This window comes from Palaemon carinicauda, chromosome 22, assembly GCF_036898095.1.
Source record: "Palaemon carinicauda isolate YSFRI2023 chromosome 22, ASM3689809v2, whole genome shotgun sequence".
Taxonomy (NCBI): Eukaryota; Metazoa; Arthropoda; class Malacostraca; order Decapoda; family Palaemonidae; genus Palaemon; species Palaemon carinicauda.
Window position 1 is genome coordinate 48,858,867 of NC_090746.1, and position 24,512 is coordinate 48,883,378.

General features: G+C 47.2%; 1 protein-coding gene across 1 annotated transcript in view; it reads left to right on the forward strand.

Moving 5' to 3' along the window:
* Positions 1–24,512, forward strand: part of LOC137616433 (uncharacterized) — a 174,386-nt gene that overhangs the window by 61,488 nt on the left and 88,386 nt on the right. Inside the window, exon 2 of the mRNA XM_068346180.1 lies at positions 9,435–9,635. Within this exon, the coding sequence (XP_068202281.1) occupies positions 9,478–9,635 (158 nt within the window). The 5' untranslated portion in view covers positions 9,435–9,477. The remainder of the gene's footprint in view (positions 1–9,434; positions 9,636–24,512) is intronic.

The window sequence follows — 24,512 nt, forward strand, 5'->3', positions numbered from 1 at the left end:
CTTACGAGAGACCTTGAAGTTCACTAACACGCTTGGCCGAAGCCAAAGCTAGTAAAAACACCGTATTCCAAGTTAGGTGGCGGTCTGAAGCCTGGCGTAATGGTTCATAGGGAGGTCTCTTAAGAGACCTGAGAACTCGAACCAAGTTCCATGGAGGAGGTCTCACTTCCGACTGAGGGCAGGTAAGTTCATAACTTCGTATGAGTAGGGAAAGTTCCAGCGAAGAAGAAATGTCCATTCCTTTTAGCCTGAAGGCTAGACTTAAGGCTGAGCAATAGCCTTTCACTGCCGAGACTGAAAGGCGCATTTCTTCCCGCAAATACACGAAGAACTCCACTATTGTTGGAATACTTTAGTGGCATCGAGTGGAGAGAGACCCCTTCCACGACACCAACCACAGAAGACTTTCCACTTTGCCTGGTAGACAGCTGCGGATGACTTTCGCAGATGTCCAGACATCGTGATCGCAACTTGTTGCAAAAATCCTCTCTCATGGAGAAGATGCTGGATAGTCTCCAGGCGTGAAGTCGTAGCGAAGCTATGGTTTTGTGGAAGATGTTGGCATGTGGTTGTCTGAGTAGATTGTGTTGTGGAGGGAGTTCTCCCGGTAGTTCCGTTAGGAGTTGCAGAAGGTCCGGAAACCATTCCGCGTTATGCCATAGCGGAGCTATGAGGGTCATCGAAAGATTGACCGATATTCTAGTCTTGTTGAGCACCCTCCTCATCAGACAGAACTGGGGAAAGGCGTAAACGTTGATGTTGTCCCACCGTTGTTGGAAGGCATCTTGCCAGAGCGTCTTGGGATCCGGGACTGGGGAGCAGTACAGCGGAAGCTTGAAGTTAAGCGCTGTTGCAAACAGATCCACTGTCGGGGAACCCCACAAAGTCAGGACTTTGTTGGCTACTAGATGATCCAAAGACCACTCGGTACTCACTATCTGAGACGCTCTGCTCATATTGTCGGCGAGCACATGCCTTTTGCCTGGAATGAAACGTGCCGATAGTGGAAGCGAGTGGACTTCGGTCCATCTCAGTATCTCTACTGCAAGCTGGGATAGCTGCTTTGAAAAGGTACCTCCTTGTTTGTTGATGTAAGCCACTACTGTGGTGTTGTCGCTCATCACCACCACAGAGTGACCCGCCAGGTATTGTTGGAACTGTTGAAGGGCCAAAAAGACAGCCTTCATCTCTAGAAGATTTATATGGAGGCACTTTTCTGATTCTGACCACAGGCCTGAGGTCGTGTGGTGCAGTACGTGGGCCCCCCACCCTTTCTTTGAGGCGTCCGAAAACAGCATCAAATCCGGGGGAAGGACGAGAAGATCCACTCCTTTTCGTAGGTTCTCGTCTTTCACCCACCACTGGAGGTCCGTCCGTTCCGCAGGTCCCATAGGGATCATGACGTCCGTGGAATTGTAGCATTGATTCCACCGGGACTTGAGTCGCCACTGGAGGGATCTCATCCTGAGGCGACCGTTGGGAACTAGACGAGCCAAAGATGACAAGTGACCGAGGAGACGTAACAACGATTGGGCTGGAAGTTCTTCTCGTCTGAGAAAAGGTCTTGCGACCTTCCTCAGCCTTGCTATCCTGTCGTCTGATGGGAAGGCTTTGTGGAGATTGATGTCTATAATCATGCCTAGGTATACCAGTTTTTGAGTGGGAAGCAGAGAGGACTTCTCGAGATTTACCATGATCCACAGATCCTGGCAAAGTCCCAGAAGTTTGTCCCGGTGTTGAAGAAGGGATGACACTGATTCTGCTAGGATCAGCCAGTCGTCCAGATAACGGAGGAGACGGATGCCGATCCTGTGTGCCCACGAAGATATTAGGGTGAACACTCTGGTGAAAACCTGTGGTGCTGTGGAGAGACCGAAACACAGCACCTTGAACTGGTACTGCTTGTTGTCTAGGCTGAATCTTAAGTACTTCCTTGAAGACGGATGGACTGGGATCTGGAAGTATGCTTCCTTCAGATCCAGTGTACACATGAAGTCTTGCGGTCTCACTGCTAGTCTGACCGTATCTGCGGTCTCCATGCTGAACGGAGTTTGTTTGACAAACTTGTTCAGAGCTTAGAGGTCGATGACTGGTCTCCAGCCTCCAGACGCCTTCTTTACAAGAAAGAGTCGACTGAAGAAGCCTGGGGACCCGTCGATGACCTCTTGGAGAGCGCCCTTCTTCAATAGGGTCTGGACTTTTGCCCGAAGGGCTTGCCCCCTTGCTGATCCCATGGCAAGGGAGCTCAACGACACTAGATTCGTCGTCAGGGGAGGTAGAGATGTTGTGAACGGGACGCGATATCCCTGACTGATTACAAAAATCGTCCAGGAATCGGCCCCGAGTTGCTGCCACCTGTCTGCGCAACTTTTTAGGCATCCCCTCACTGGTGGACATGCAGGGGGACTGCCAATCCTAGCATTTGCGGCCTCGGCTGCTCTCTCTAGGATTTTTACCTCCCCTGGAGGACTTTTTGCCTTTTTTGTCCTTGACAGGAAAGGGCTTAGACACCACTGTCTTCACTGCTGTTGTCGGTTTCGTGGTCTTGGTAGGACAGGACTGCTGAGGTGCTGGAGGCTTATAGGGCTTGGATGTCAAAGCCCTATGCAGGAGGGAGTCTTGGTGGGACTTCCTCCACTTCTCAGCAGCCTGTTCCACATCTTTAGGCTCAAACAGGTTCATTCCTTCCAAGGAAGAATGCCTGAGCCTATTTATCTCGGTGCTAGGGACCTTCTGATGGAACCTCTCAGCCACCGCATCCCGACGTTTCAGGATGGTGTTCGCCCACAAGTTCAAAACTTGGTGGGCCAGAAACTCGATCGTGCGAGTGCCTGAGAGGAGGAACGTCTCCATAGCTTTCCTGGTACGTTCTTTGGAGAAATCCTCAGAGCGTATCAGGATACCTAAGGTCCCTAACCAGATATCCAGCCACGAAGTGGCTTGCATAGCACACTTCGCAACCTTCTCCTGGTTAAGGATCTCGGTTGCCGAGAATGAGACCTGCCGGTTGGAGAGTCTCTCAAGAGGGACTCCCCCCTGGTAAGCTCTTCCAAAGAATGGTGGAGAGGAAAAGCTAAACAAGGCTCCTCCAAGATCTCAAAGTACCTGCTCTGTTGTACGCGAGGAGGTGGGAGAAGCTTGTTGCCGGCACTGGAACAGTTGGAGGAGGCTAACTCAGAGAGCTGAACAGAGATCTTGTCCCTGGTACTCTTAACCCCCTGAGACCAGGGTAGAGCAGCACTGGCCTTAGAAGGTTTTTGAGTGCCAAATACGCGGTCTAAGACCGTGTCTTTGCCCTCTCGAGGAGGGATCTCTGGGTCAGCAAACCCATTGAGAGCCCTCATAAGAGTCAGAACTTGCCAAAATGCATGCTCTGACTCTTGTAGTTCTCCTCCGGATGTCGGACTTGCAGCGAAGTCTCCTGTCCCCAAAGGCTCTTCTTGGGGAGAATCGCGGACGTTCTCTGAGTGACTAGCTGGCTCTGTCCTAAGTCTCGTCGAGGATTTTGGCACTGTCTTTGAGTCCTTCGACTCCTTCCTGGGAAGGATGTAGGACTCTAACATAGATGGAGGCAAGTTCTTCTCCGCCCCTACCCGGGAAGACTTTTCAAGGCGAGGTGGGGTTTCCCTCATTGGTGCGATGGGGGAATGTCTCACCTCACGTGACCCCCCTGAAGACGGGAAATCCTCGTCCGACAGGGAGGGAGAAAAAGTCTCGGGGTGGGGGGGGGAGTGAACTTGCCTCGAAGGCTTACGAGGAGACAGCTTAGCTTTCGGAGAAGTCACCGCGTCCGAAACTCCTCTTTTTCTCTTCAGAGGGGTAGACGCAACCAGGGATCTGTGGCCTAAGTCAGAGAGAACAGGCTTGAAACCTTGTGTAACCACTCTGATTAGTGCCCCGGACCATGGCTGTTGACTGACAGCAGCGCTGTCAGACACTTCCTCTGGAGGGACAGGGATCGACAGATCCCTGGGAGGAGTTGCCATAGGGGGGTTCGCCTGGAAAGAAGAAGAAGGGTTCCTGGACCTTTCTGGATGCTCCCTTCCACCGCAGTGCGCGCTGTTCTGCGCTTGCGGGGAGGGGAGTGCGGCGATGGCGACCTTGCCGTGGGTTGTCCTGCAGCCTCGTGCATGGGAGGGTATTGACGCTCGTGCGATAGGGAATACCTGGGGTCGCGCGCATGAGACTGATGGCTCGCGCACGGGGGACTGCTGATGCGCATGCGTGCGCGGGCGATTGCGAGGGCGATTGCGAGGGCGATTGCGAGGGCGCGCAGGCGAGTGATGGGGTGTAGGAGCGTGCGCGGGAGACTGTGGGCTTACAGGAGAGTGCGCAGGAGGCTGGTTGCGCACGCGGGTGAATGTTCGCGCGTGCAGGATCAGGATGTTGGACACGTAGGCGTGCGGACGAGAGTTCGCACGCCCCAGATGCTGTAGGGCGCGCGCGCGCAGGAAAGATATCCCTGTGTGCGTGGGCGCGCGTCAGTATGGCGGCGCATAACTGTAGGAGAGGATGGGCACGCGCGCGATGGCGAGGGATGGTACGCTGGAGACAGCAGGCGGCGCTTTGGCGAGCGCTGGTGTGTATGCAAAGTCTTTGACTTCCCTACAGCTCCCAGATCCGAAGATCGTGGGCGCGCAGGAGAGATGGATGCGCGTGGGCGCTGGCGCGCGGGAGAGCGCTGGCGCGCGGGAGAGCGCTGGCGCGCGGGAGATCACTGACGCGTGGGAGAGCGCTGGCGCGTTGGTGAGCGCTGACGCGTAAGAGAGCGCTGGCGTGCAGGGGGTTGGTGGCACGCAGGAGGTTGATGGCGCGCAGGTGAGCGCTGGCGCGCAAGTGAGCGCTGGCGCGATACCTCAAGCAAAGCCTTGCGCACAGGAGAACGTTGGCGCGCATGTCCATCAGGGCGCGTAAGGGACGTATGCGCGCGATGGCGCGTACCCCCTTGTTGCCCCGTAATATGGATCGATGCCTGACGAGCATGTTAGTCAGGTTTTGTGGGCGCGTAAAGCGCATCAGCTTCCAGGTCGGCGTGCCCTTTGAAAGGACGACCTTCCACCGAAGGGGATCGCGAACGATCTGCTGAGAGGTCCAGGAACAGTCGGTGAATGCTGACGAGGCTCCTCTGCGGCAGACTGCAACGACGATGACGAATCAAAGAGGTGCCTCCTCACTGCTTTAAAAGGTGAAGGAAAGCCTCTCTGGCGAATAGGAAGGCGAGCCTTGGGACGGATGTGCCCTCTGGGGGCCGTTGGAGAGACTGTTGGACTTAGTTTCTCCCTCGTAGGTTGAGCAGGAATGGGAGAAACTAAGCCTTCAGCTACTGCGGGATGTGAAGAGGCAGAGGTATTAGGAGATACCGCATTGGATACCTCTGACACCACAACGTCGACAATTGACAGAGGATCAACCTCTGCCAAAGTCGGCGATTGCTTGACAGTGGCACCCAATCGGATGATGTCAAGTAGAGCTTCCTTGGAGGGCGAACCCTCGAGCCCCAAGGAAGACCAAAGCTGAAATAAATTAGTTAGTGACACATCCTCCCCCGGGGGGAGAGGTGGAGCTGCCTTGCTAAGGGAGGCAACGCCATCTCTCGAACCCCGAGTTTGGAAAAAGTCTCGGGGTGGGGGGGGAGTGAACTTGCCTCGAAGGCTTACGAGGAGACAGCTTAGCTTTCGGAGAAGTCACCGCGTCCGAAACTCCTCTTTTTCTCTTCAGAGGGGTAGACGCAACCAGGGATCTGTGGCCTAAGTCAGAGAGAACAGGCTTGAAACCTTGTGTAACCACTCTGATTAGTGCCCCGGACCATGGCTGTTGACTGACAGCAGCGCTGTCAGACACTTCCTCTGGAGGGACAGGGATCGACAGATCCCTGGGAGGAGTTGCCATAGGGGGGTTCGCCTGGAAAGAAGAAGAAGGGTTCCTGGACCTTTCTGGATGCTCCCTTCCACCGCAGTGCGCGCTGTTCTGCGCTTGCGGGGAGGGGAGTGCGGCGATGGCGACCTTGCCGTGGGTTGTCCTGCAGCCTCGTGCATTGGAGGGTATTGACGCTCGTGCGATAGGGAATACCTGGGGTCGCGCGCATGAGACTGATGGCTCGCGCACGGGGGACTGCTGATGCGCATGCGTGCGCGGGCGATTGCGAGGGCGATTGCGAGGGCGATTGCGAGGGCGATTGCGAGGGCGCGCAGGCGAGTGATGGGGTGTAGGAGCGTGCGCGGGAGACTGTGGGCTTACAGGAGAGTGCGCAGGAGGCTGGTTGCGCACGCGGGTGAATGTTCGCGCGTGCAGGATCAGGATGTTGGACACGTAGGCGTGCGGACGAGAGTTCGCACGCCCCAGATGCTGTAGGGCGCGCGCGCGTAGGAAAGATATCCCTGTGTGCGTGGGCGCGCGTCAGTATGGCGGCGCATAACTGTAGGAGAGGATGGGCACGCGCGCGATGGCGAGGGATGGTACGCTGGAGACAGCAGGCGGCGCTTTGGCGAGCGCTGGTGTGTATGCAAAGTCTTTGACTTCCCTACAGCTCCCAGATCCGAAGATCGTGGGCGCGCAGGAGAGATGGATGCGCGTGGGCGCTGGCGCGCGGGAGAGCGCTGGCGCGCGGGAGAGCGCTGGCGCGCGGGAGAGCGCTGGCGCGCGGGAGAGCGCTGGCGCGCGGGAGAGCGCTGGCGCGCGGGAGATCACTGACGCGTGGGAGAGCGCTGGCGCGTTGGTGAGCGCTGACGCGTAAGAGAGCGCTGGCGTGCAGGGGGTTGGTGGCACGCAGGAGGTTGATGGCGCGCAGGTGAGCGCTGGCGCGCAAGTGAGCGCTGGCGCGATACCTCAAGCAAAGCCTTGCGCACAGGAGAACGTTGGCGCGCATGTCCATCAGGGCGCGTAAGGGACGTATGCGCGCGATGGCGCGTACCCCCTTGTTGCCCCGTAATATGGATCGATGCCTGACGAGCATGTTAGTCAGGTTTTGTGGGCGCGTAAAGCGCATCAGCTTCCAGGTCGGCGTGCCCTTTGAAAGGACGACCTTCCACCGAAGGGGATCGCGAACGATCTGCTGAGAGGTCCAGGAACAGTCGGTGAATGCTGACGAGGCTCCTCTGCGGCAGACTGCAACGACGATGACGAATCAAAGAGGTGCCTCCTCACTGCTTTAAAAGGTGAAGGAAAGCCTCTCTGGCGAATAGGAAGGCGAGCCTTGGGACGGATGTGCCCTCTGGGGGCCGTTGGAGAGACTGTTGGACTTAGTTTCTCCCTCGTAGGTTGAGCAGGAATGGGAGAAACTAAGCCTTCAGCTACTGCGGGATGTGAAGAGGCAGAGGTATTAGGAGATACCGCATTGGATACCTCTGACACCACAACGTCGACAATTGACAGAGGATCAACCTCTGCCAAAGTCGGCGATTGCTTGACAGTGGCACCCAATCGGATGATGTCAAGTAGAGCTTCCTTGGAGGGCGAACCCTCGAGCCCCAAGGAAGACCAAAGCTGAAATAAATTAGTTAGTGACACATCCTCCCCCGGGGGGAGAGGTGGAGCTGCCTTGCTAAGGGAGGCAACGCCATCTCTCGAACCCCGAGTTTGGAAAACGGAACCACGGTCTACGCTACCACTCGACGGTCTCTCGAAAGAGACCTATCGAGTGGGAGCTTCGGAGGAGGTTTGGGCAACGGAAGAAGAGTCCTTGGGATTTTCTCCTTTCAAAGAAACCTTCGGAGATATATCCCGCCTGGACTTCTTCTTACGTCGCCGAGAAAACCTCTCCCACTGGGAGGTAGACCACTCCCTACACTCACCACACTTCTTATTACTATCACACCGTTGGCCTCTACAGTAAGGGCAAAGGGTGTGAGGGTCTGTCTCGACCGCTGACATGAATGTTCCACAGGGGCGGTCGGGTAATCCAAGACAGGTGCGCATAATCGCAGAGGCCAACTTCACACAAACCGGTCAAAGAAAAAGCAAAAAAGCATTAATGGCTGCCAAGAGAGAGGCGAGGATGAGAGAGGACACGTCCGTCTACCATCCGAGCCGAGAGCAAAGTGAGCTCAAGCACAGGTGTGTGTGAGGGGGGGGGGGGGGGCGGGTAGCAAGCTACCCTCCCCTACCCCCGCTAACTAGCGATGAGGTAGTAAACCCTCGTTAAAATTCTAATGGCTTGTCATTTCAGCTACGCCGAAAGTAATACCCCTATTAAATAGCGTGGTTTGTATGTCAGTTACGGAACAAAGGTTTGACTGGCTCTTATTCTTTTCTTCATCCTCCCCTCTCTTGGGGAGAGCAGCATCCTAGGTTCTCTGCACAGCTGACCTCAAACCACTGCAGGTAAACCATGCTCCTTTGTGTACCTAGTGTTAAGACTAATACTGTTGCGTCCCCATACCCTGGCGAGGTGGTAATGGGAAAGTCCTAGTTACACAGTTTTTCCTTCTAAAGAACTCGGAATATCTTTACCTGGACAGTCACACTTCTATATATACCTCAACACACAGCTTGTGTAGGCCGCGGACCTTGCGTAGCAAGGTTTTAGCGAGGTGCAGGGACTCCTTATTTTTGAGTACTGACATACTCAGATAAGGAGCCCCCGGGTAAAGCCAAAAGCCAGATTGGCTGGGACATCCACCCTACCTAAGGGGTGAGTCACCCCTATTAAATAGCGTGGTTTATATTCCAGTTACGGAACAAATGACAAATTTGTAGATAATTTGTATTTTTCCTAACTATACAAACCTTAGCTATTTAAACAAACTTACCCGCCAGCCCTATCCTCTTGAAGTCCTACCTCCAAGCAAAGTGAGCTCAATCACAGGTGTGTGAGGGGGACAGTAGCAAGCTACCCTCCCCTACCCCCGCTAAATAGCGGTATGGGTAGTTAACCCTCGCTAAATTTTAATGGCTCATCATTTCAGCTACGCCGAAAGTAATACCCCTATTAAATAACTAAGGTTTGTATAGTTAGGAAAAATACAAATTATCTATGAATTTGTCATTTTATATAAATCCAATTAGTAGAAAAATCATAGCTCAAGACAGATTGGCTTGGTGCATTCCCCTGCCAGGCACATATTAGAATAATGGGAAACACCATCAAATACATTAAGAACGTAAGGGAATGCGGGAAACCAGCATTTGAAATGCTTTACTAATTGTATTGGGCAATTAGAGAAAGCACCATTAGATGCACAAATTTACTTGTATTGCCACCGTAGGAAGTGAATGTCTGTGCCTCCTTTTAATATGCCTGAAAAGAGCTGGTGACTCCATGATAGTAAATGTAGTTGGTTGGGCTCTGTTAGAACATGCAAGTATTAATTGATCTACCACTGTTATGTTTAAAAAGCTTATGTTCTTCCTTTGATCCTCTCAGTATTTCTCATTAGAGCACATGGAGTCAATGTAGCATAATTTTGTAATTACTTGTACTGATATTTTGATTGCAGACTTAGATGGCTTCCCAGACTATTAATTAATTTAAGGAAGAGAATGGCCCTACTAAAAGTACTGGAAGGGGTATGTGAATTATATGATATCCAACAAAACAAAACTACCCATAAGTGCTTACATAAGTACTTATTACCTCAAGTGAAGCTTCAGCGACTGACTTCTGCAGATATCTCGAGCATCTTGAAGGAGTCTGTAATGTGAGTTCTGATATGGTTTAAACACTACATTTTGGCATGGAGTAAAACACTGCGGTTTACAAATACTGTACCCCTCTTGGCCTGTTTCTGTGGAATATATTACAAAATACCAGTCCCAGAATTCAGATTGCCTTGTTAATACTGGTAACCAGTGAGAGAAAGTCCTTTTATTGAAGGGAATTTGCCACCATTTTTTTTTGCCAATGCATTTACATTTTTCTTGGCTTTAAGGGAAGCAAGACATTAGTATTTGATGAGGTTGATCACCCTTTATAGAAAATTTATACTGTATACAGTAAACATCTTTCTTACCATTACTTTAATTTTAATTACTTGAATGTTAGTGCAGCATTTTCTCTTTTACTCATATATGTAATAGTTTGTATTTAAAATATCCAAATTTTTCAGACTTTTTTTTTTTTCTGTTGTGATCAGTTCTTGAGTTTTGATATTTTGACTCTTGTTTCTGGTTGGGGGGTCATTCAGCTCATCATGGAAATTTGTTTATTCCTACACAAATAAAAACAATTGTCTATTAATAATAGTGTATGTCTTTAGCGAACATGGACTGACTTTTTAAACTTTTAATAAGATAGACATAGTTGCCTGTCAGGTGGCTTGTATGCCCAGCCCACCCAACAGGGGGAGCAACCCTCAATTTGACTTACATCGCTGGACAGTACGGACGTACTTCTCGTCTTCCTCATCTGGCTTTTATATTTATAATCTTGCTTTTTCTTACAGATTGAATAAATGCTCTAGCAGAGTTGTGTTCAAGGGATATTAATGGAAGAAGTCAAGGATATGTAATGCTTCCTGATAATGGTAATTGTGAGACAATTTTCAATGGTACCTGCTAATACAGTATATAGTATGTTTGTTCCTGTTGAGTTGCATGTCTGTTGCTGTTCTATCCCTCATCTGTGTGACCTTACAATGATGATAATGATGACAACATGAACTAAGGAGTTGGTTTTCCTTGGCCTTCACTGGTGAGGATAGTCATTGTCCACAGAGTGTGAAGGGAAGGGTGCTACCCTGCTTTCTGTTATTATCTTCCTGACCCTTGAAAATAGCTGAAAATGCATCATATTTCCCCATGAGACTGTTTTCATTTGCCTGCACCACTGTTGTAGAAGACAAACTTCAAGTTCTTCCTTCTCCCATATCTCATCTTTGTTGTCTTCAATGCAACAATTAAGAGAAGGACATGAAGATATCATCAAAAAGGTCCTGGAAGTGGAATAAATAGGAGCCGTGTACACATAACTCCTACCATTTCTCTCCCCATGGGAGACACAGGTCTCTCATCTCTTATGTGGAACTGAGCTTATGCACTGTCTGTCGGGACGAAGAGCATCGCACTTTTTCCCCTTTCTGGATGGTCTTCTCTTCTCTCTCATTTCTTGGGGAAGAGAGTAGTGGGTCGGGCCATAACTATTCCATTCCGGGAAGGGCTTTTGATGCGCTGCTCTTGCTTCAACTGTTCCTGATCTTCCTATCATGCTCATGAGCCTTTTCTTGCCACCAGAAGAGGACAGCTGCTTGAGGTGAAGGAAAGTCTTCAGATCATTCCCGAGCACCAAGAACCTCCCTTGATGGAATTGATTTGTAATATACTATTAATCTAACTAATATTCTTTGAATATGAATTTCATCATATTATTAATATTACTATTACTAGCTAAACTACAACCCTAGTTGGAAAAGCAGGATGCTATAAGCCCAAGGGCTCCAACAGAGAAAAATAGCACAGTGAGGAAAGGAAATAAATAAACTACAAGAAGTAATGAATAAGTAATATGAAATATTTTGAGATTAGTAACAACATTATGGGGCCCTGCCGGTAAGGCAATATGTGGGGGGTATAGGATGAAAAACGCAAAATCCTGAAAAAATTTACTGAGGTTCGTTTGGCAATGGAGAATCCGTTTATAAAATATTTTTTCAAAATTCCTCTCACTTTCATAGTTACAGGGTAATTAGTAAAATTAACTCAATAAGCCAAAAACATTGATCCCAACAAGAAAATGCAGTATTTCTGTTATTGTAAATTTTGATTATCACAGTATTACATTTTAATATAAAAAAAAATTGTGAGCAATGGCATCTGTAAAGATTCAATGAGTCACAAGATAGGAAGTTGGTCATTACACCCTTCAGTGCTAGCACAAACCTCAGATAGACTACACGTTTGAGTATGACCTCTGACATTCGCTCTCTTTTACGTCTGTTTTTCTTGGTTTCAGTAAGAATTTCGTCATGCCAAATAGTAAAAGACAATATAAAGAAGAAGAAAATTTGCTGTAATAAGAGTTCAGAAGTGGTTAATATCGGCGATATTAGCGGAGTTAGGGAAGAAGAGTGTGTGTTCTAGATGAAAGTGACTGCGTCGCCTGACACAGTGCCCCAAGAATTAAGATATTGAGCAAAGGGATCATTTATGATTAAGTAATGATAGATAACATTGTTTTGGTTCATTAATATTCAAAAAGGAACCTAAAATTCATAATAATTATGATTTATTAATATTGTCTTTGTAAAAATACAAAGAAAAACTTTGAACAGCCATATCTCTAAACTATGTATACCTGTACTTATTGACCTTCAAATTCTCTTAGTTTTAAAGATATAGCATTGAAATTTTGTATATAACTCAGAAAAACACAAAACAATCAAATTGAGCACTTTTTTCCAATTTTATTTTGTTCCGTAACTGAATACAAACCACGCTATTTACATCTGGTAATTACTTCGGCGCAGCCGATGTCAAGCCATAAAGTTTAAACGAGGGTTTCCTACCCCACCGCTAGTTAGGGGGGGGGGGGGCTTGCTAGCCCTCCACCCTCACACACACCGGTAATTCGTCCACTTTACTTTTGGCTCGGAGAGACAACAGACCTGTCAGCGCTCTCCTCTCTTTTGACTGACATAATTTTTGTTTGCTTTTTCTTTCAGTGTTTGTGTGTGAAGTTGGCCTCTATTATCATCATGCGCACTTGCCCTGGTCTTCCTGGCCGCCCTTGTGGGACCTTTATTCGGCCGTGGAAACAAATCCACACTCCTTATGCCCTCAGTGTAGGGGCCAACGGTGTGATAGTGCTAATATGTGTATTGAGTGTAGGGAGTGGTCTACCTCCCAGTGGGAGAGGTTTGCCCGGCGACGTAAGAAGAAGGCTAAAAGGGATCGTTCTCCTTCCGAGATTTCTTGGGAGAAAGAAAATCCTAGTTGTTCCGTAACTGAATACAAACCACGCTATTTACATGGGGTAATTACTTTGGCGCAGCCGATGACGAGCCATAAAGTTTTAACGAGGGTTTCCTACCTCACCGCTAGTTAGCGGGGGGGGGGGGGGGGGGGGGCTTGCTACCCCTCCACCCTCACACACACCGGTAATTCGTCCACTTTACTTTTGGCTCGGAGAGATGACAGACCTGTCAGAGCCTTCCTCTCTTTTGACTGCCATAATTTTTGTTTGCTTTTTCTTTCAGTGTTTGTGTGTGAAGTTGGCCTCTATTATCATCATGCGCACTTGCCCTGGTCTTCCCAGCCGCCCTTGTGTGACCTTTTTGTCGGCCGTGGAAACAGATCCGCACTCCTTATGCCCTCAGTGTAGGGGCCAACGGTGTGATAGTGCTAATATGTGTATTGAGTGTAGGGAGTGGTCTACCTCCCAGTGGGAGAGGTTTGCCCGGCGACGTAAGAAGAAGGCTAAAAGGGATCGTTCTCCTTCCGAGATTTCTTGGGAGAAAGAAAATCCTAGTTGTTCCGTAACTGAATACAAACCACGCTATTTACATGGGGTAATTACTTTGGCGCAGCCGATGACGAGCCATAAAGTTTTAACGAGGGTTTCCTACCCCACCGCTAGTTAGGGGGGGGGGGGTAGCTTGCTACCCCTCCACCCTCACACACACCGGTAATTCGTCCACTTTACTTTTGGCTCGGAGAGATGACAGACCTGTCAGAGCCTTCCTCTCTTTTGACTGCCATAATTTTTGTTTGCTTTTTCTTTCAGTGTTTGTGTGTGAAATTGGCCTCTATTATCATCATGCGCACTTGCCCTGGTCTTCCCGGCCGCCCTTGTGTGACTTTTTTGTCGGCCGTGGAAACAGATCCGCACTCCTTATGCCCTCAGTGTAGGGGCCAACGGTGTGATAGTGCTAATATGTGTATTGAGTGTAGGGAGTGGTCTACCTCCCAGTGGGAGAGGTTTGCCCGGCGACGTAAGAAGAAGGCTCTAAAAGGGATCGTTCTCCTTCCGAGGTCTCTCGGGAGAGAGAAAATCCTAGTTGTTACGCAACTAAACAAACCACGCTATTTACATGGGGTAATTACTTCGGCGCAGCCGATGACGAGCCATAAAGTTTTAACAAGGGTTTCCTACCCCACCGCTAGTTAGCGGGGGGGGGGGGGGGTTGCTACCCCTCCACCCTCACACACACCGGTAATTCGTCCACTTTACTTTTGGCTCGGAGAGACGACAGACCTGTCAGCGCTCTCCTCTCTTTTGACTGCCATAATTTTTGTTTGCTTTTTCTTTCAGTGTTTGTGTGTGAAGTTGACCTCTATTATCATCATGCGCACTTGCCCTGGACATCCCGGCCGCCCTTGTGGGACCTTTATGTCGGCCGTGGAAACAGATCCGCACTTCTTATGCCCTCAGTGTAGGGGCCAACGGTGTGATAGTGCTAATATGTGTATTGAGTGTAGGGAGTGGTCTACCTCCCAGTGGGAGAGGTTTGCCTGGCAACGTAAGAAGAAGGCTAAAAGGGATCATTCTCCTTCTGAGGTTTCTCGGGAGAGAGAAAATCCTAGGTCTTCTCCTTCCGCAGCCCATTCCTCCTTTGTTTGTGAGCACTGGGAGAACAAAGAGGAGGGTCACCAAGAATACCATCTCCGCATGGATTTGTAGGGTAATCCATCTGTCCCTGAAACGACCCTCCTCCGTCACGTCACCCTAGAGCACATGATGTCAGAGGCGTAGCTACGTCCCTGGCCTTCAAGAAGAACTTTTCAGTGACGCAGGTTCTACAAGCAGGGGTGTGGAAGCGTCAGACAACCTTCACAGCCCACTACCTGCAAGACGTGACACACAGGAGGCTCGATACGTTCTCTATCGGCCCTGTGGTGGCTGCACAACAGCTGGTTTAAAACCTCGGGCTCCTTAATGGACAAGTAGCAGAAGGTTGAGGGCATCGTTACCCAGTCTTAGTCTGCATGAATGAAAAGGTTTGTCTGGCCCTTATTCTTTTCTTCATCCTCCCCTCTCTTGGGGAAAGCACCATCCTGGGTTCTCTGCACAGCTGACCTCAAACCACTGCAGGTAAACCATGTTTCCTTGTGTTCCTAGTATTAAGTTAATACTGTCATGTACCCATACCCTGATGAGGTGGTATTGGGAGAGTCCTAGTCTAAAGTTTCCATCTAAAGAACTTCAGGTCAACTTCCTAGGACGAGTCACACTTCATACCTTCACACACAGCTTATGTAGGCCGCAGCCCTTGCGCAGCAAGGATCTAGCGAGGTGCAGGGACTCCTTATTGTTGAGTGCTGACACACTCAGATACTGAGTCCCCGGGCAAAGCCAAAAGCCAGTACTGGCTGGGGCTTACCACCCTTCCTAAGGGGTGAGTCACCCATATTAAATAGAGTGGTTTGTATTTCAGTTACGGAACAAATGACAAATTCGTAGGTAATTTGTATTTTTCCTAATTATACAAACCTTAGCTATTTAATCAAACTTGCCCGCCAGCCCTATCCCCCGTGAAGTCCTACCTCTAAGCAAAGTTAGCTCAATCCCAGGTGTGTGTGAGGGGGGAGGTGGCAAGCTACCCTCCCTACCCCCCCACTAACTAGCGGTGGGGTATTAAACCCTCGTTAAAATTCTAATGGCTCGTCATTTCAGCTACGCCGAAAGTAATTACCCATGTTAAATAGCTAAGGTTTGCATAGTTAGGAAAAATACAAATTACCTATGAATTTGTCATACTTACCCGCTCGTTATATAATAATAGCTTTATGCTTCTGTCCGGCAGAAATTCAAACCTCGCAGCAATCGCATAGATATGCCTGGTATACACTAGCGCCACCATGGAGCTAGGTCGAACTATCCCTCCTAGTATCAGATTTCCTTCTGCCCCCATACTGGCTACATAGAAAAGGAATTTGCTCGTGTTTAACCTGGATTTTAGCAGTACCTTGGTGATGTACTCTTGTTAAGGGTTTGAGCATTCGCTTCTTGGGGGTTTGTTTGATATTTTATTGCTATGTTATAGCGTAAAAGGTAGGATTGGAAATTTTTCAACCAATTTTTTAACTAACGAAAGCATATGGCGATAGGTAAACATTTCGCCTCATCGATGACGTCACAGTCATTTGACATAAGCTTGAGTATGACTTGCTTTTTCTTTCTGTTTCTACAAATAATGATAAGTTAATACTATCTTACAAAATATTTAGTTATATAAAATAAAAGGATTATGTTATTTTAAGAAAATTTTTTTCCTTTTGGTATGCTTTCTTTCTTTAGGCTATGCAGTCCTCAGTCTATCGTTACAGTAATACTCTTTGTATCGATATTTATGAAAAGTACATTTTTCTTTAAAAACTAAGTTTTTGAATTATACTAGATAAAAGGAATATGTCATTTTCCAATTATATTGGTCCTTTTAGTATTTTTTCTTTAACTAATCTGCTTACAAAGATTAAAGAGAATTAGAGTTCAGTTAATTTTTATACGATGTAGTATTCATGACAATCGATATAGTCTCACGATTCTTTGGATCGTTGTTTACTTGTTCGTTTTTGGAATACAAAAATTATTCGTATAATATTTATAAATGTTCCAATTGTTAAATGTGACTACAGGTATTCGTCTTTTATTGGAACCCCTTAATATTAAGGGTTGATTTAAATATTTATATTCTTTATTTCTATATCTATTCATGTAATATGTTAATATTTTATATTAAATATTTTGTTACATTTTCTATGGGATTCAGTGACTATTGCATTCCCATTTAAGCCCTTGACAGAATAGTAAGTTCTCCCTCTACGGGCGTGTATACTTTTGGTTTTATACCTAAGAGTCAAAAATGCAAATTTTTAGTGCTAAATTAGTGCAGTGAATTTTATTTAATACAGGGAGGGTGCTTCTGTTCGGACCTGTCGTTATCCTAGCCTTAGACCTCTTTTAAGCTTCCGGACCCATGGGAGAAGTTAAGTCAAGCGGCAAAGGGAAGCGAGAGGCTTAGCCTGGCGGTTACCGTCTTATAAGACCCGAGCAGAAGTCCCCTCGAGCGTTTTCTGTTGACGATCCCCAGAACGCTCGCCCTCGCCGTAGGTAAGGCGAGGTAAAAGTGTTTTCTAACTTTAACCGATATCGCGCATCAGGTGCGAAGCTGAAAACAAAATTTAAAAATCATTCTTGACAGGTAATGAGCATTTAATGTTCTTACCTCTTATAAAGAGCTGAACTTGATGGTGCTTGCCAAGCAGCTGAGCATGATGGCGCTCGCCAGGTGGCTTAGCATGGCGCCTCGCGTCAAGCTGAACGTGGCGCCTTGTGCCAAGTTGAACGTGACCCTTTGCGCTAAGCTGAGCATGTCGCCTCACATCAAGCTTAACGTGATGCCTCGCGCCAAGCTGAGCGTGACAACAACAGAGCGTTGGTCATCTAGCTTTCACTAGACGCGATAGGCATAGCTCCGAGCGTCTGAATCGCGAGCGTTTTTTAATCGCAAGCGTTATTATTCTGAAAGTCACGTGGCGCCGAGCGTCAAGAGCTTGCATTACATCAAGTAGAACTTGATGTCTACATGACCATGAGCGTCTAGCGTTGGAACTTTGTTACGCCAGGCGCTATATTAAGAAATAAATATTAACTAGAAAGATATGTTCTCAGACCAAGGCCTGTTTGAACTAATTCTTGGTTGGGAGAGCTAGAATTAAACCTCTAAAGCATTGAGGCAGAATTCAGAACCTTAAGGAGTTGATTCCTAGGAAATAAGACATCTCTACCTAGGTTAGAGACTTGTAGGAGGAAGGGAGTGACTTTCAGAAACTCATGAGAGTTTTCTGAAGTTTCCATTTTATTTTTGTACCTGCTGCTCCTCATTCCGCCTTCAGAATTTTTCGCTTGAAGAGTTTCCATTTTATTTTTGTACCTGCTGCTCCTCATTCCGCCTTCAGAGTTTTTCGCTAAGGAAGACGGCAAAGGAGTCTCTATTTATTATTTTATTATTATTACTAGCCAAGCTACAACCCTAGTTGGAAAAGCAGTATGCTATAAGCCTAAGGGCTCCAATAGGGAAAGATTGCTCAGTAAGGAGAGGAAATAAGGAAATAAATAAATGATAAGAATAAATTAACATTAAATCATTCTGAGAAAAGTAACAAAGTCAAAAAACAGTGCTGATAGAGCAGTGCTTTAGCGCATCCTTAATGCAGCATAAAGAACCTAACTGCAAAAGCAGGAAGTGCATTAGGGCTTTTGTAAGAGAAGGGAGTCCCCCTTTCTTGCTGTATACAGCCTGTCAGGATGTCAGAAGTTGGCAAAGCTTTAGTTCAGACTGATAAGGATCTTGTTCCTGAGTCTGGTGTTACGGTACAGGCACCGCCGCTTCCGCCAGACTGTTTTCCTTCCGCTGAAATGCGGATCGTGATGTAAGCAATGAGGAAGGTGAGTTCGCGATCAAAGTTTTCTACACCGGTGTCACCTAATGTTGATCCTAGTTGGACTATGCTGCTGGCATGAAGCAACAACTCTCATCTTTTATGCAGTCTTATCAGCCTGCTGTTAGCAAAGCGTTGGTTCGTCATGATTCTTTTCAGGACGCGTTGTCGCACAGGTGGCCTACCAACAAGCTAATTTTGAACAGCGTGATAAGGCTTCTATATCCCATTGAGTGTCTTCTCTTGATACCAGACATCAAACGGCCAAGCGTGTCATAGAGCGTTTACCTTCCAAGCGCGGCGACAATCGCTAGGCAGCTAAGCGCGACATTGGGCGTCAAGCTGAACGTGACATCGGGCGTCAAGCTGAACGTGACGTCGAGAAACAAGCTCGTGACGTCGAACGTCAAACAAACCGTGACGTCCAACGTCAGTCACATACTGTTCAAGCTACGTCCAGAGGACAAAACCTCTCTATGGAGACTCATAAGACTTTGCTTGCAGTAGTAAAAAAGGTCCACTGGATGATCTCTTTAGATCTCCAGGATGCTTACTTCTACTTCCTCATCCATCCGAACTTCAAGCTACCGGAAGGTTCGTGTATGGGAGGAAGTTGTCCAGTTTTGAGTTCTTTGTTTTGGGCTAAGCACCACCCCTCAAATAGAGGGTGTGTCTGTAACGATGTATCTTTGTGTCCTATCCTTAGACCTCTGTTAAGAAGTATTCTAGTTTTGGGGCCTTAGGCTTCGGCCTCACCACTGCCCCTCTAGTCTTCACAAAGATCATGATGAATGTGGCAAGCATGCTCCACTCAAGAGGCATCAGAGCCTCCTTGTACTTGGACGATTGGCTACTAAGAGCCCTTCTCCCTCAATCGCTGTCTGGAGGATTTGCGTCTGACAATGAGTCTGTCAGAGGAGCTAGGACTTTTGGTGAATTCAGAGAAGTCTCAATTGATCCCTTCAAGTAAGATCCTATATTTTGGGATGGAGATTCACAGTCTGACTTTTCAGGTTTTTCCATCACCTGCAAGAATACAGCTAGCTCTCCTAAGGCTTTGTGCCTTTCTAAAGAAGGAGTTTTGTTCAGTGAGGGAGTGGATGAGTCTCCTGGGAACCCTCTCTTCACTAGAACAATTTGTATGTCTGGGGAAACTAAATTTACGACCCCTTCAGTTCCATCTCAATTGCCATTGGAGCAAAGAGGACAACCTCAACAAGGAGAGCATTCCTCTTACGGAACCAATAAAAGAGTGCCTTCGTTGGTGGAACAACATAAACAGGCTCCAGGAAGATCTCTCTTTGGAACAAAAGAGCCCAGACCTTGTGTTGTTTTCCGACGCCTCGGACTGGGGGTGGGGAGCAACACTAGGAAAGTCAGAGATTTCGGGTCTGTGGACAAAACAACAGCAAAGTCTCCACATCAATCAAAAGGAGCTGTTTGCAGTCCTGTTGGCTCTCAAGGGGTTCGAAAAGCTAGTACTGAACAAAGTAATGCAAATCAATGCAGACAATACCACAGCTTTGGCCTACATAGCGAAACAAGGGGGAACGCATTCGAGGCCTCTTTACAAGATAGTAAAAGCTCTTCTCGTTTGGGCACATCAAAGAAAGATATCCCTGTTGACAAGATTCATTCAAGGGGAAAAGAATGTGAGGGCAGACAGCCTCAGCAGGAGGAATCAAGTTCTCCCCAGAGAGTGGACACTGCATCTAGATGTATGAAAGAAACTTTGGCGGATTTGGGGCCGCCCTCTCATAGATCTATTCGCAACTTCAAAAACCAGAAGACTAGAGAATTGTTGCTCCCCAGTTCCGGATCTCGAAGCGTCACACATAGACGCATTCCTCATGGATTGGTCACACCTAGATGTGTACGCTTTCCCTCCATTTAAGGTGCTGTACAAATTACTACAAAAGTTTGTGTCTCACGAGGGAACCAGATTAACGTTAATAGCCCCCTTCTGGCCGTCAAGAGGTTGGCTCACAGAGGTACTGGAATGGATGGTGGATATTCCAAGAGGCTTGCCATTGAGAATAGATCTTCTCAGACAACCCCACTTGGCAAGAAACCATCTAAACCTCCAAGCTCTACGTCTGTCTACCTTCAGACTATCGAAAAACTCTCAAGATCTAGAGGATTTACGAAGGAAGCAGCCAAGGCTATTGCTAGAGCAAGAAGAACTTCTACTATCAGGGTGTACCAATCTAAGTGGAAAGTTTTTAGAGCATGGGGTAAAGCTAACTCAGTTTCTTCATCCTATACCTCTATAGCTCAAATTGCCGATTTTTTTTTTAGAGCTTAGAAGAAGGCACAATTTCTCCTCCTCAACCATTAAAGGGTACAGGAGTATGTCAGCAGCGGTCGTCAGGCATAGGCATTTAGACCTCTCGAATAACAAGGACCTTCAGGCTCTCCTTAGATCTTTTGAAACCTCTAAAAAACGTCAACAGGAGTCACCAGCCTGGAATTTAGACGTGGTTTTAAAATTTCTTATGAGTGACAGATTCGAACCTTTGAACTCTGCTTCTTTTAAAGATCTGACTTTAAAGACTTTATTTTTATTAAGCTTAGCAACAGCTAAAAGGGTCAGTGAAGTTCATGCTTTTAGAAAAAACATTGGCTTTAGAAACGGCAAAGCTATATGCTCCCTGCAGCTTGAATTTCTAGCCAAGAATGAATGTCCTTCTCACCCATGGCCAAAATCTTTCGAAATTGCTAACCTCTCTGATTTGATGGGTGAGGAGCTATAGAAGGTTCCTTCTTTGTCCTGTTAGAGCACTAAGGTTCTATTTAGACAGGACTAAAGGTTTAAGAGGCAATTCAGAAGCTCTTTGGTGTGCAGTCATAAAACCTGCTTTTTCTATGTCTAAAAACGCCTTATCATATTTTATGAGACTTTTGATTAAAGAAGCTCACGCACACAGTAGTGAGGCAGACCTTAAGCTCCTGAAAGTTGAGACTCATGAAGTTAGAGCTGTGGCAACTTCTATAGCTTTTAAACAAAATCATTCTCTGCAAAGTATGATGAATACAACGTTTTGGAGACGTAATCTGTATTCGCATCACTTTATTTAAAACGTGTCTAGACTCTTTATGAGGACTGCTACACTTTGCGTCCATTCGTAGCAGGAAATGCAATAGTAGGTGAAGGATCTACCACGACACTCCCTTAATCCTTAGTACCCTTTTCCCCTCTTGGAACTTGTATGTATTTTTATGATTGGAGGAAATTGTTAGACAATCTTCCGCAATCTTTGACTTAGTCAGGTAGTCATTTGTTCCTTGAGAGCGCCCGGAACAAGGGTATTAGTTGAGGTCCTGTCAGCATAGAGGTTATTCACTGTTTGACAGCTCCTAGAGTTCTTCAGCCCCCTGGGTGGATCGCTGGTTCTCAAAGGACAGCAGACTTATTAATGCAGAGAACCATTGAAGTCAGCTTCCTTAATAGGTACGAACCCTTAAGCTAGTTTTGTTTTAAACTCTCAAGTGAAATTCCATTAATATTGCTGTCTCTGACCCGCCACCAAGGGTGTCAATCAGCTATTATTATATAACCAGCGGGTAAGTTTAAATGTTTAAAAATTATATTTTCATTATAAAATAAATTTTTTAACATACTTACCCCCACTGGTTATATCTTGAAATCCCCCCCTCCTCCCCTCTAGAGACTTATGTGCATGGAAAATCTGATACTAGGAGGGATAGTTCAACCTAGCTCCGTGGTGGCGCTAGTGTATACCTGGCATATCTATGCGATTGCTGCGAGTTTTGAATTTCTGCTGGACAGAAGCATAAAGCTATTTCTGGGTCGACATGTGACGCCCGGTGAAAAGGGTCCTTCTTATCTCTTTTCTGATATAAATACTTCCAAATATACCAGAGAAAGTTAAAGCATGGAATGCAGAGGTTACTACCCTCGCGCGAGCACCCTTAGGGCGTCATCTTCCATTTAGATCAATCCTTCCTCAAAAGGGGGAGCCGCCCTAACGGCACCAACCTAAGTCACCCGATCCACTCAGCGACGCCTGCCTCGAGCGCCCTCTACTCATCCTTCTGTTGGACTTGTACTACGACGGTTGCTTTGTTTTGTGTCTCGCTTTTCGCTGAGTTTTTGTGGATTTCTTCATCATGGCTGAAGCTCTCCTTACTCCTGCACCAATGTTAAGTACCATAGATTGTTTTGACAGTTTTTCTAGTACCGGGCAAGTAGTGTTAAGTAATAGGAAGTGTTTTTTAATTCGTTCGGCCCTGTGCCTACCGTGGTCCACGCGGCCATTTTCATTGTGTACAGTACGCTCAGTGCGTTTTCTTTGCTTTTCGTTGCCCTTTTGGTACTGTTATCTGTTAGGTTCAATAATCTTAAGTAATTTTATTTTAATCATATTTTAAGATTGTAGGCTCCATGAGTCTGTTTGAACCGTTTATTTTTATTTGTGGTACTTATTAGTCGTTTACAAGTCCGTTTCTGTTAACGAAAAATAGCGTTCGGGGTTTCATTACAGTTTAGTACCGCCGATTCGGTAGGTCTTTTATTATTATCATTCTTTGACTGTATTCCCCTTTCGCTATTCTTTGTTAGTCTTTTATTGTTATTTTCGGACAGATGTGTTTTATTTTTTGAGGTTTGTGCTTGTTAGATTGACCGTCGTAACCGACGCGTCCGAGGGAATAGGATTCCCGTTTTCTTTATTATAGACTCAGGGGCCCGTTCTCTCTGTCTCACTTAAGGGATAACTACGTTATAGACGTGATTGTTTTAAGGTTACGACGATCTTTCTTGGCTTATAGTTGGTGTTAGATCCGTGTCGTGTTAGAGTCGCTTTAGGTATCGGCCTGCCTTGCGCGGCCTTATGTTCCTCCCCCCCCCATTAGTTCCACTCTCTCCTCGCTCTGGCCTGGGAGTTGAGTTGGAACATTATTCATAATCCGCCGTGAGTTTCACTCTGACTGGGAACGCTTATTACTTATTACCTTTTGCGCCCCTTCGACAGGGAATCCTCCCCTCGTTGGCTTTCCGCAACTTGACTCCTGCTTCGGCCTTCCATTCACACGAATCTGATGTATCTTCTTCTTGTTTTTACTCTTCGGCGCGTCCTCCTGGAGTGCTGTGGAGATTTTTACTACATCCAGTTAACGTATCCCTTCATTGGATTAAGGATCTATTACCAAACACACCCCCCCCCTCTCATGGCCGCCAGGCTTCCATCGCCCTCCGGCTTTCCCATTACATAAGCCATAATTGTTAAAAAGTAATTACTCCGGAGCTTCGGCTCCTCCATATTCATATTGTGTATCAGTTCTATCATGATTATTTTATTTTTGTAGCAATTACGCCGGATCTCCGGCTCCTTTTAGTACACGACCTCGGTTATTCACATCAACTTAAGCTTCCCTGTCTTTAAGTTTATATACTTAGTAAAGCTTCTGGGACACTTTATACTTATCGACCCTTTTTTATTACAGAAAGTAAGCTGTGCTGCCAAGGGCTGTTCCGCCACCTTTCTCGATCCGGTAGGCCATGACGTCTGCCGGTCGCATGCCCACTGCGCGATCTCTTTTATCCGGGAGGATGGCCAGGCCCCTTACATTGATCTGGTTCCCGGAAGCATGTGCGCTCTGCTACGAGCTTTCCTCCATTCTCTTCAATGATGAGGTAAGTGAGTGATGTTTTCTGCATGCTAGTTTTTAAGGCTCCGCTTTATATATTGGTCGTTGGTATTTTTTATTGCTTTCACATAGTGATTCAATGTATCCTGTTTTTTTGTCCTGATACTTTCCCATACTTTCCCGTCTGCCGTTCTAAGTTACCCCCCTTTTTTCAGGCTGACGAGGATTCACTCCGGGCTGCCAAAACCAGCCTCCGCTCCTGGGTGTCTGGTTTCGGACGGAATGCCCCAACTGGTTGCCCCTACCTCCTTAATTTGGACATGGCTTCCCGGTTATTCCCTGGTTCTTCCTCGGCTGCAGTGCCTCCAGAACAAGATGCCCCTATCATCGAGAGTATCAGAGCTGCCCTTCCGGTAGAAGAGGAACACCTGCTCTCCGGAGACATCTCATCCCTGGACATTCACACCGAACCAATGGATGAGCAGGTGAGAGGTGTGGATTTGGCAGAAACCTTTCTTTCTCCTACCCCTTCCTCTTCATCTTCTTTCCACGGCTTTGACAAACCTCAGGCTTGTCCTTGGGAGGGTTCT